Genomic DNA, 12,352 nt, shown 5'->3' with positions numbered 1-12,352 from the left:
GAGATTAGAAGGACTAACATTAACAAGTGCACTCTACGGACAGGGCACCTCCTAGTCCAGGGCAAGCTCCACGGCTCAATGAAAGGCAAAGAGCAGATACATGACAAAGAGCAAAGGAGAACAGTTCTATGGACCAGCTGTAAGACCTGGATACTTACTCTGCCCTTGGTCCGACTCTGCCATCAACCAGAACTGTGATCCTAGCTAATTTTTGGAAAGCCATGTCTCTTCATTTATGAAATAATTGTGATGGTAACAAAATATGGATAACTTTAGGGAAACTGAGGCCAAGTGCTCCAGGCTTCTCTGTACTAGCCCTGGATCTGCCCAAGCTGCACACACACTGCTCTGGGGTGAGAGGTCACAGGGAACCACACACATGTAAACACACGATGACACACTTGGTTCACAGCAGATGTAACACCATGGGGGGAGAGACACATCAGACCCCTCCCTCACACTTACACTAAAGATTTAAACATTTATTTGAACACTAAACAAAAACAGCAGTCTATTTCTACAATCTCTGATCACAAAAGCTTCATGACCGATGTCTTTTCTATAAACAGTTCCAATAAGTCCACTGGTTAGAACTTAGAAAACTTACTAACCCAGTTTCTGTATCTGGGCTTACCGACGCTCCTTCAGACACACCCTTGTGTGACTCTGAGTCATAAGTAAGCAATATGAGAAGACAGACGCGGAGAAATGCAGTCCATTGTCTGGCAAGCATGAAGACAGAACTTCACACAGACGCTGCTGCAGAATCAGGGCAACCCCCAAGTGAGGCAGGAGGCAATAATCAGCCCAAATACTGTCCCCTTAAGAGACGTCTGTAATCTGTAGAATATCTTGAACAAGTTCCCTCTCTGCATACCAAGATGGGTTGAGTTTCATCCTAAAATTAAGAACTCTAACACACCGGACAGCTTAAGTATTTGGGTTCTTGCCACAACACACAGGAGACCTGGATTGAGTTCCTGGTCCATAGCTTCAGCTCTGTCCAATCACAGCCCTTGCTGGTATCTGGGAGCTCAGGCTCACGCGCTCTCCTGCATTAGGCTGCCACTTCCGGTGCTCAGAGCCCAGAACTGGAGTGCCTAGAATCAGGTCCTACCCCATTTCTCACCCAGCCTCCCACTGATGACAGGCCCCGCCCTGGCTGTAGCAGGCATCTGAAGAATGAGCCAGCAGTTAGGGAAGAATTGGGGCATAAAACAGTTTTTTGCACAACTTTTTTAACAATCCTTTCAGTAATACTTGGCCCTTAAAACTATATTAAGATACAGTTTGCTAGAAATAAAACTGTTTTAAATTTTAGTTAAAAATTATAATTACTTAACATACCCTATACAAGATATCCAGAAACATGAAAAATAATTCGATTAAAAGATAATCTTTCTCACCCTAAATCTCTTCCAACTGCTGATAATAATGAACAAAAAGTAGAATGAAACTCTAACCACTTCAGACATTATTAATAGCATATTTCATATGACTCATATATATACAGTACATGCTAACAAATTAACCAAATGCTTATATCAAGACAGAAAAAGATAGCATATTTGTTAATCTAAGAGGTTTCAGAAAAACCTAGTGTATGAGAACGAACAAGACAGAAGGTATGAAGAAGCAAGAAATAGATCAGCTCAGGATTACACAAAGCACAATTCACTGGGGAGACTAGGGGTCACAGATAACTACCAGACACATGGGTCTCCACACCATGTGACACGAGATACAGAATTTTAGAAACACAGGTGACTCGAGGTAACCTGGAATGCACCTGCACACTCTCAAGAGACATTAACATCCCTAAGAGACACTGCAAGTGGCAGGGCAGGCTATGTTAAGGACCTTGTTTACCACACACGGTTGGAGATGACCTCCGGGGTGACGTAAGCAGCAAGGTGGTTCTGGTTACGGCAAGCTGAATCCCCACCAAAGAATGTGTTACTGCTGAGAATTCATAACGTACAGGTCAAATACTTCAGAAGATGAACTTGCTAATACTTGTAGAGAATGATAGTAAAGTTGCCAGTACAAGAGTACAGACTGAATTTAATTTATTGTTTCTGTCTTCTTTCTCCCAAAAATCCTTTGAAATGGTAGGATTAAAAAGCAGAAAAGGGGGCCTGACACGGTAGCCTAGTGGCTGAAGCCCTCACCATGCATGCTCCAGGATTCCTTATGGGCACTAGTTCATGTCCCAGCTGCTCCACTTCCCATCCAGCTCCCTGCTTGTGGCCTGGGAAAGCAGTCGAGAGTGGCCCAAAGTCTTGGGACCCTGCACTCGCATGGGAAACTCAGAAGAAGCTCCTGGCTTCTGACTGGCTCGGCCCCAGCCTATGCGGTCACTTGGGTAGTAAACCAGCAGATGAAAGATCTTTTTCTCTGTCTTTCCTTCTCTCTGTAAATCTCCCTTTCCAAGAAAAATAAATAAATCTTTAAAAAAAAAAAAAGGTAAAAAAAAGCATGGTGGGTACTGTGGTACAGTGGGTTGCCCACTTCCCTATCAGAGTGCCAACTCATCTTGGCTCCACTCTGACCCATCTTCCTACCAGTGCACCCCGGAGACAGCAATGATCCACTCACATGGAAGACCCACATGAAGTTCCTGGATCCCAGCTTTGGACTGACCCAGCCCTGGCTCTTACAGGCACTTAGGTGATAAACAAGATGTTACAGATCAGTCTCTTTCTTTCTTTCAAGTAGATGAGAATAAACATTTCAAAAATACAGACGTTAAAAAAGTTGAAAGAAGCGATTAAGTTAACTAAGGACCTAGGATAAGATGAGACATTAAAGAGCAAAAAGATCATTAAATTTTCTAAAGAGTCAAAGGCAAAGAGATTTAAACCGGTAGAGAAATTGAGGCAAAGCCAGCCATAACTGAACACACACAGAATCAGTTAGGGCAACTTTTCCCACGGGGAAAACGAAGTCCCAAGTGGACGCTGCTGGAACGGAAAAGCACTGCTCTCAGGCGATGAATTCAGGGTCTGAGTAACAAACAGGTACTAGGGATCAGTTTTCTTCAATCGTGGACAAAAGCACCTGCCACATAGGATGCGCAACCTACCCAGAGCGCCAATAGTGGCAGCTTGTGTCACTAAGCAGCAAGGAAAGCTGTATGGATACAGTCACCGGTCACATGACAACGTGTAAGTCAAGGCAGACCAACAACAACAGTGGTCCCAGAAGATTATATGAGCCAGTGACATCAAAGCCGGTGGAGTGTAAGCGCACTCCATGGTATTCACACAACAAAACAGTCTACTGACATGTCTCAGTATAGTGATTTAGTGAATAGTGGTATAGGGATACTAACTTAGGAAAAGAAGTTCTGGTGTTCCATTGCACAGCAGGGCCACTGTTCATGCTGATAACAGGATGTACATTTCTTTTAAGAAGACAGAACAGGGGTACACATTTGGCACAGTAATTAAGCCATTGCGTGGAATGCTTGCCTCCCGTATCATACTACCTGAGTTTGAATCCCAGCCCTGCTTCCGATCCTAACTTCCTGCTTTGACGTGAACCCTCCGAGGCAGTAAATGACAGTCCAAGTCCTTGGATCTCTGCCACTCATGTGGGAGATCTGGATGGATTTCCAGGTCCAGGTGCTGTGAGCACTTACTGTATCAGCAGACAGAAAACCTATGCCTGCCTGCCTCTCAAATAAATGAATAAAACTTAAAATGAATTCACCATAAAGAAGCCATATTTGAGTTAGCTATGTTTACTGTGATTTTAAACACTACACAATATACATGTATCAAATCTCCCTGGAATAAGATAAATGTAATGGCTTTTAAGGAGAAGTGGGATTAGATTAGAAACAGGGGCAGGTGTTTAGCCCAGCGGGTAGGACATTGCCTGGGATGCCCACAGCCCGTCCCAAGAGTCCCCAGCCGAGCCCTGGCTCCAGTTCTGCTCTAGCTTCCTGCTAATGTGCATCTTTGGACAATGGTGGCTCAACCACTTGGTCCCCGGCTGTGCAGCTGTGCACGTGGAATACCCAGACTGCATTGCAGGCTCCTGACTGGGCCTGGCCCAGAGCCCTGGCAGCTGCAGAAACCTGATGAACCCACGGAAGACAGCACTCACCTACTTTTTGCCTTTCAAATTAAACGTGAAAATAAATTTTTCTTAGAGGATAAAGATGAAAAAAAAAATGTAAGCTTTAGTTCTAAAAATAAGCTTCATCAAGCTCAAGACACTTTCGGTAGCATAATACCAGCAGGGACTCCCTGAGGAACTGGGGATCCTGCGAATTTAACCATTTCAAAGGAGATTCTTTTTTCTACACAATTAAATGGAGGAAAATGGGTGTCCTTTGAAGATTAAGGAATGAAAAGCTGTCAAAAGTAGCTGAATCGGGGCTTTATAGCACATGCCTAATTATTTCCCACCAAAACTCTCCCCAAATTGCCTTTATTTAAGAGAAATGTGTAGCTCTCTCTGTGGAAGCTCTCCCAGACGATCTTCTGCTAAAGCTGTGGCTAATTTTTTCAAAACACTCTCCCAATAACGCCAGATAATATGACAGATCTCTGTCCCCTCTCTCTCTAACTCTGTCTTTTCAAATAAATATTCATGATTTGTACTCAAAATATCTGACCTTGAGTCATCAAGAAAATAGTGGACTAATCAAAGATCCTTTGCTTAGGAAGACAGGATACACAGGGTATTTTGTAAAAGGCATGGGTCTTTATTTTGCTTTTAACTCTGACAATAATCCAGAACTCCTCATTCCTGGAAGATTCCAAATACTAACGATCTGGAACCCGAAGAGAGTCAAATTTCTTTCAGTAGTCTATATAACATTTCATTTCATCTATAACATTTCATTTTCAAGTTCAGGATAAATGTATATATCACCTAAAAGAACTGCTGTAAATCTTATTCACACAAGTGATTTATTTGATCCATAGGCACTGCCTCAGCAAAAGCTTTAAGTTATAACATCTTAGCTTGCAACAGGCTTTTACCATCACTATTTCTAAAACACAACCACTTTAGGAGTTTGCCATGGTGGTACATGAGCCTAGTCTTCTGCTTCCTGGTACCAGCATCCCATCTGGGCGCAGGTTCACGTCCCGGCTGCTCCACTTCTGATCTAGTGCCCAGCTTACGGCCTGGGAAAGCAACAGAGGATGGCCCAAGTCCTTGGGTTGTAGCACCCACAAGGGAGACTGCTGGGTCCTAGTTTTGGATCAGCTCAGCTCTGGTCATTGCAGCCATCTGGGGAGTGAACAAGAGAGAATCTCTCTCTCTGTCTCTCCCTCTGCCTCTGTAACTTTGACTTTTCAAGTAACATAAATAAATCTTTGGAAAAGAAAAAAATCTTTATTAATTCATAAAAGTGATTCAATTTCACAAAGAAAAACTAAGCGCTGAAACAGAGGAAGACCACAGTCAATACCCACCAGTGTTTCAGTGCGCATCCTTCTGAAGCTATTTTCACAGTGGGTCTATGCAAATATACTTATATACATATTTTTTCCTACAAAATTGGATGACAGTCTACCCGTTGCTTTTAATCTATCTGTCTTTACAAATGTTATATTCCTGTGTGGCACTTTTGGGGGGGCTCCAACACTAAGTGTTCAAAATTAGGCAAGTTAACAAGTCTCTTTGGGCCTCACTCCTTTATCTGTGAAAGAGGAATAAAGTGGTGTCCACCTCACAGGTCAAGGTGAAATTAAACAGTCTGTGTAAGACACCAAGCAAAATGATGTTAGGCATACAATAAGGACCCATTAAACGCTGCCCTCTTTTTGAAGCTGCATAGAACTTACTTAACCAGTTCTCCGGCACGGAATATTTTTAGTAGCTAGCTTTTAATCAATTATAACACTGAAAAGGGGAGTGGGGGAAATCCCTGTAGTTAAATCCACAATCCATCATAATTTTCTCAGAATAATTTCTAGAAAGGGAAGGCTGAATCAACAATTGCATGATGTATACATGTCTAATCATACAGGATTAAACTTCACTGCTCTGCCCACTCCCGCATGGTCTTCATCTCTACCTGACGTCTAAGGTGTGTTGGTTCCTTCAATAACAGGGTTGTGGACAGTCAAAACACACTGCGGGGATGGGGCAGCAAAAGATAACCTACACTGTTGACACTTTTGTCATAATTGACCCCCAGAATAAACAAGCCATCAGGACCCCGTCTTTGTCGAGTTCATCTCTACAAGAGCTTAAAATCTGCAGACAAATTCCATTTATATTTTCAGAATACACACAGTGTGGTAGCTACTTCAAAAGAAAAAAGCATTCAAAGACTGCAGCCACTTCCTTAAGTGTTTTGTTTTTAATAAAAAGAAGAATCGCCTTTCCTGGAGCTGTAGGCAACAACCAGAAAGCCCCAAACTCAAGAGAGATTCGCTCCATCAGGTGGGACCCGAAAAGGCCAGCGAGAAATCTAGCGGAAACCATCAATCTCGCTCTTTGCGATCCCATGCTGCTTGCAACATGCTTAGGGCTTAGGCGACTGTCTCTACCGAGAACACACCCCCTTCTGCCGGAAACACATCTGAGAGTCACTGTCCGCCAGGCAGGGGCCAAAGCCTGAGGACAGGCACCCAGGCCAGCCGCTCTCACAACGTCAGGCCCACATTCTGCCAAGGGACACTGACTCGTGACAGCCCTGGGCACGCTGCATGCCGGGCAAGCCGCCACCACTCCTGCGAGCAGCCTGGCCCTCACCCCCGGCACCCGAGTTTGGAGGCGGGAGGTGGGGGGGTAGGGAGATGATTTCACAGTCCTGTGGGACGCCGGCCAGTGTGGACACTCCAGCTCAAGTTGAAGACGAACGGCGGCAGGAGACGCCTGCCATACAGAGGTCAGAAACGACCCCCGTCTGCCCTCCCTCCAGGGTTGGGGGTCAGGAATCACGCCAGGGTAGGAAGGAGGCCCTGGCACCCATCCTCGGGCCACGATCAAAGGTCAGATGTCACGAGGGCTCCTGCCACTCCTTCCCGGACCCTCCTTCTGGGGTTGGGGAGAAGCAGGGTCAGGGGTCACAGAGGATCCCAGCTCGGTCCACGGTTTGGAAGGGAGGTCGGTCCACGGTCGCGGGAGACCATCCAGCATCCCTCCCTCCTGCCCTCCCCGGCGGGGCCTGCTCTGGGGGTTATCCAGACACCGGGGACGCAGGGCCACCAACAACCCAGGGCCACCGAACCTGAGTGGGAGCCAGCGCCTGCTGCAGCTGCTGCTGCTCCTCGCTGATCTTCTGCTTCAGTTTCTTGAACATGGCGCAGCGCGGAAGGGGGTCCTCGGCGTGTACGAGACCCGAAAGGGGGACAAGAGCCCGTGCAAGTCCCGGCCGGCCGCGGCGCCACTCGGTCTTCTCCTCTACACCAGGGACGGCGGGGGCCGGGCCTCGCCGCCTCCTCTCCGGGCTCGCGGGCGGGTCGGGACGCTCGCCCTGCGGGTGTCGGCGTCGCCGCCGCCGCGTCTCCTTCTTCCGGGTGCCACCGGCTGCCCTCGGCCCCCCATGCAGCCCAGGCGACGGCGGCGGCGGCGGCGGCGACAACGGCAGCAGGTGAACGGTGCGCCCAGGGCGCCTGCGCGGTCTACGTGGAGCTCGCCCCGGGGAGCCCTACGGAGGGCCGGAGAGGACACGGCCCATGTGGACGCCGGCACATGCGTGCTGGGCCTTCTCGGAGACCCGGTCCGAGCGCCGCACGGATGCTCACCTGCCTGCAGCGTGGGCGCTGGCGAGGGGTCGGCTGGGGAAGGGGCGGCGAGCGCAGCCAGCCTGGCAAGCCCACCGTGGGGGGAGCGCGTGGGGATGTGCAGGAGGGCGAGTGGGGCCCGAGCTGTGCGCCCTCGGAGCCGGACCTTCCCCCGCGACCACCTCCAGAAGGGACCCTGTCCGCTCCCGCCGGACTCCTCCGGGGCGTGGGAAATGCTTAAAGGAAGCCAGAATCTGGAGACTTGAGTCGCTTGGCTTCCCGCCTTTAGCCTCTACCTCACCGAAACAGACTGTTTTTACAGATTTCGACCCCAAGTGTTCCCTCCGTCCCACCCCACCACCCCCATTCTAAGTGCCGGGACCCTGGGAAATGTTGAAGAGCTCACAGTTGCTTTGCTGGCTTGTTGGCGCGATGGCTGGATTTATGCGCATTTGTCTAAGAAGCGCCTGTCTCAAACCTTGTTCGCGTCAACATGGCCGCATTACTGGTCTAATGTGACCTCTGAGGATTAAAACAACAACAACAAGAAGGAAATCACAGCCTAGTGAAAGATACGGGTTGCTACAGTCCTACGCGTATGCTTGACATAAGGCATCCTCCCATCGCATCTGTGTAGCACATCCAACAATGCACTTGGACCATTTACTGCCACACTCTGGCTTCTCTTCATAAGCCTGTTTTTTTATGTGTATTTTCTGCCCTGGCTGGTACCCTGTACATGGTACCCGAGGAAAAAGTTTATGAGTTGAACCAATGTTACCCAGGAGCAAGTAAACCTACTGCCTATGATGTTGGCATCCCACATGGGCCCCAGTTTGGGTTCCACCTGCTCCACTTCCGGTCCAGCTTCCTGCTAATACACCTGACAAAGCAACAGAGGATGGCCCAAGTGCTTGGGGCCCCAGTGCCGCTCAAACATTCTTCAGTATTTTACTGTCTCTTTTTTATTCATCCTGCCGTTAATTAGTTTTCATTCTGTCTCATCACTTAAACCTTCTCCCAGTTTCTACATTTGCCTCTTCCCAACTCCTGTAAGTGGTTGATGTCACTGTTCCGCAGGATACTGTGTCCTTGTTTTGTGTATCTCCATGCCTTTACTCTTCTGAGTCCACACTTCATACATAATAGTTTTGAAAACATTTTTTGAAGATTTATTTGTTTTTATTGGAAAGGCAGAACAGATATATGGAAAGAGACACAGAGAGAAAGATCTTCCATCCGCTGATTCATTCCCCATGTGGCCATAATCGCCAGAGATGAGCTGATCTGAAGCCAGGAGCCTGGAGCTTCTTCCAGGTCTCCCACACGGGTGCAGGGGTCCAAGGCTTTGGGCCATCTGTTACTTTCCATAAGCAGGAGCTAGATGGGTAGTGGAGCAGCTACGACACAAAGTGGCACAATTATGGGATCCCAGTACTTGCAAGGTAAGGATTTAACTGCTGGGCCATCATGCTGGGTCCTAGTTTTGAAAATTTTAGTGAATGCAAAAGTGTATTTGTTGTTCTACATTGCCTTTAGAGCTTTCCTCATTCTCGAGTTTTCCTGTCTATCCTGGGCAGTTTTCTTCGGATTTTATCAGCTTTTTTCAGCAATTCTCCAACACTGCACTTTAATCCCATTTACACACACACACACACACTTCATGGCTCCTCTATACTTAAGTCTTTCTTAACTGCTAGTAATGTGTTAGAATGGCTTTTTTTTTTTTAAAGATTTATTCATTTTATTACAGCCAGATATACACAGAGGAGGAGAGACAGAGAGGAAGATCTTCCATCCGATGATTCACTCCCCAAGTGAGCCGCAACAGGCCGGTGCTGCGCCAATCCAAAGCCGGGAGCCTGGAACCTCTTCCGGGTCTCCCACGCGGGTGCAGTGGCCCGGCCGTCCTCAACTGCTTTCCCAGGCCACAAGCAGGGAGCTGGATGGGAAGTGGAGCTGCCGGGATTAGAACCGGTGCCCATATGGGATCCCAGGGCTTTCAAGGCAAGGACTTAGCTGCTAGGCCACGCCGCCGGGCCCTAGAATGCCTTTTTATCTTTTGTATTACAAGAGTGTATATTCATTGTAACAAAAGCAAAAATATAACCACTTCCAATTTTTATGTGTTTAGTTTTTCATTTGAAAGGCGAAGAGGCAGAAAGGAAGAACACAGTCTTCCCATTAAATCACGCCCCAAATTCCTGCGATACCTGGGCTATGCGAGGTCAGGAGTTCAGGTACTCAGTCTGAGATTTTCAGTGATGTCAGGAATCCCAAGTACTTGAAGCAGCACCTGTTGCCTCCCAGGGTGTACAGGGGCAACAAGCCAGAGCCAGGAGCAGAGCAGGGACCTGAGCCCAGCCATGACTAAATGAAAGGTGGACATCCCAAATGTTAACAGCAAATTAATAACGCCATCAAATGCCTACTGCAAAAATCATTATCTCCCCCTTAAATAGCCTCTATTAACCATTTAGGTCTCATTCTATTGTATATTTTATTGAAGATCCATAGAAACGTAAATTTAATACTCTATAGAAATACATTAAATACATTTGTAATTTTACTTCATAGAAAATGGATCATGCATATTTTCCATATTGCTTTTCTCCATATGCCATGAATATAACGTCTAAAGAATACATGTACTTCAATCTCTGTAAGGGTCAAATACTATTTTATAGGATCCATGAATTGTAACTGCGGCTTTCCATTTGATGAGCATTTCCTTCCTCTTTAGATATTTTGGGTTTATTTTTAACATGAAAAATATTAAAGTGAACAATTTTGCAAATTGTCTGTGTTTCTCTAGGAAATAATGGATTTCTAGAAGTATAATTAAAGGAGCCATCCAACACTTGCGCTCAGTGACATCTTGATCTTCAGAATGTGTACCAATCTGTACTTCTACCAAAGTGTGGAAAATGGTATTTTGCAAATACTTTAAAAAAAAAAAAACTTTCTTACTGGGGAACAAGCAAACAAAACTTTTTTTTTAAAGATTTATTTATTTTTATTGCAAAGTCAGATATACAGAGAGGAGGAGAGACAGAGAGGAAGATCTTCCATCCGATGATTCACTCCCAAGTAACCACAACAGCCGGTACTGCGCTGATCCAAAGCCAGGAGCCAGGAGCTTCCTTCAGATCTCCCACACTGGTGCAGGAGCCTAAGGCTATGAGCCGTCCTCAACTGCTTTCCCAGGCCACAAGCAGGAAGCTGGATGAAAAGTGGAGCTGCCGGGATTAGAACCCGCGCCCATATGGGATCCTGGGCATGCAAGGCGAGAACCTTAACCATGACGCTATCGCTCCAGGCCCCAAACAAAACTATTTTGTCAATCAAAAGATGAGAAATGGTATTTTACTTTTTTTAAAATTTACTTATTTTATTGGAAAGGCAGATATACAGAGAGGAGGAGACACAGAAAGCTCTTCCATACGAAGGTTCGTTCCCCAAGCGGCCGCAATGGCTGGAGCTGAGCCCATCCGAAGCCAGGAACCGGGAGCCTCCTCTGGGTCTCCCACGTGGGGTGTAAGGTTCGTCCTGCATTCCCAGGCCACAAGCAGGGAGCTGGATGGGAAGTGGCGCTGCCAGGATTAGAACCGGCGCCCATATGGGATCCCAGTGTGTTCAAGGCGAGGACTTTCACCACTACACTATTGCACTGGGCCCGTATTTTAATCTCCATTTCTTTTGTTATAAACAGAGATGGCCTGCTGCCAATTTCAGCATTTGTCAGCATGTATTACAGCCTGGCTCCATTTGGCCCAGTCCCACCTCTCACTTGTGAGTGCCCAGCCTGGCCCAGCCTGGCCTATCCCATCCCCAGCCCTCATGTAAACTGGCAGCTGTTGTGGTTCAACCCAGCCTGGCTAGTTCCCTTCATAGCTCTTGCTAATTCCAGTGTGTGCTGTGGACTGGTCCAGCCCAGCTAGCCCCCAGATCCAGCTCACACATCTGCTGACAGGTGTTGTAGCTGGAGAAAGAGGATGGGCCAACTTTTGTGCATAAAGATGGTGTCTGCCGAAAGCTCATTACAGATTTACACTGTAGGCTTTGCAAGAGAAGCTGTTAGTACCATAGGGTCTATGGCCAAAGACAAGCGAAAAAGATTAAGGTCTGGGAACAGATCAATGTATATTCTACGAAATACGTATATTTGAAGTTTCTTTGCTTGAGACTGGCACGGTAGCATAGCCTGCTAATCTTCTGCCTGCTCCGATTTTAATCCAGCTCCCTGCTAATGTACTCGAAGAGTAGTGCAGGATGGCTCAAGGCCTTGGGCCCCTGCTCCCAGGCAGGATATTGGAAGAAGCTCCTGCCTCCCAGCTCAGCTCTGACTGCTGTGGCATTGGGAAAGATGGAGGACTCTGTCTTTCCTCTTCTGTCTCTGTACTCTGACTTTCAAGTAAAATACATACATCTTTAAAAATAAAATAATATAAAAAAAAACTTAATGGGCCTGGAGCAGTAGCCTAGTGGCTAAAGTCCCATCTTGCACGTGCAGGATACCATGTGGGTGCCAGTTTCTGTCCCTGCTACTCCACTTCCCTTCCAGCTCCCTGCCTGTTGCCTGGGAAAGCAGTAAAGAACTGCCCAAAGACTTGGGACCCTGCACCTGCTTGGGAGACCTAGACTAAGCTCCTGGC

The 12,352-nt window shown here is 47.1% G+C and overlaps 1 protein-coding gene across 6 annotated transcripts in view; it reads right to left on the bottom strand.

The window, feature by feature from the left end:
- GOLGA4 (golgin A4) overlaps positions 1-7,316 on the bottom strand; it is an 86,824-nt gene extending 79,508 nt beyond the window's left edge. For 5 of the 6 annotated variants that reach the window (XM_058657269.1, XM_058657271.1, XM_058657270.1 and 2 more), the window contains exon 1: positions 7,202-7,286. In XM_058657269.1, the coding sequence (XP_058513252.1) occupies positions 7,202-7,273 (72 nt within the window). In that variant the 5' untranslated portion in view covers positions 7,274-7,286. Of the gene's footprint in view, positions 1-7,201 lie in introns of all 6 variants that reach the window. The other variant, XM_058657268.1, reaches the window with a different exon arrangement.
- Positions 7,317-12,352: the final 5,036 nt, after the last annotated feature.

Source organism: Ochotona princeps, chromosome 30 (assembly GCF_030435755.1).
Source record: "Ochotona princeps isolate mOchPri1 chromosome 30, mOchPri1.hap1, whole genome shotgun sequence".
Lineage (NCBI taxonomy): Eukaryota > Metazoa > Chordata > Mammalia > Lagomorpha > Ochotonidae > Ochotona > Ochotona princeps.
Note: the sequence above shows the minus strand (reverse complement) of the source record. Positions and strands in the feature narration are given on the sequence as shown.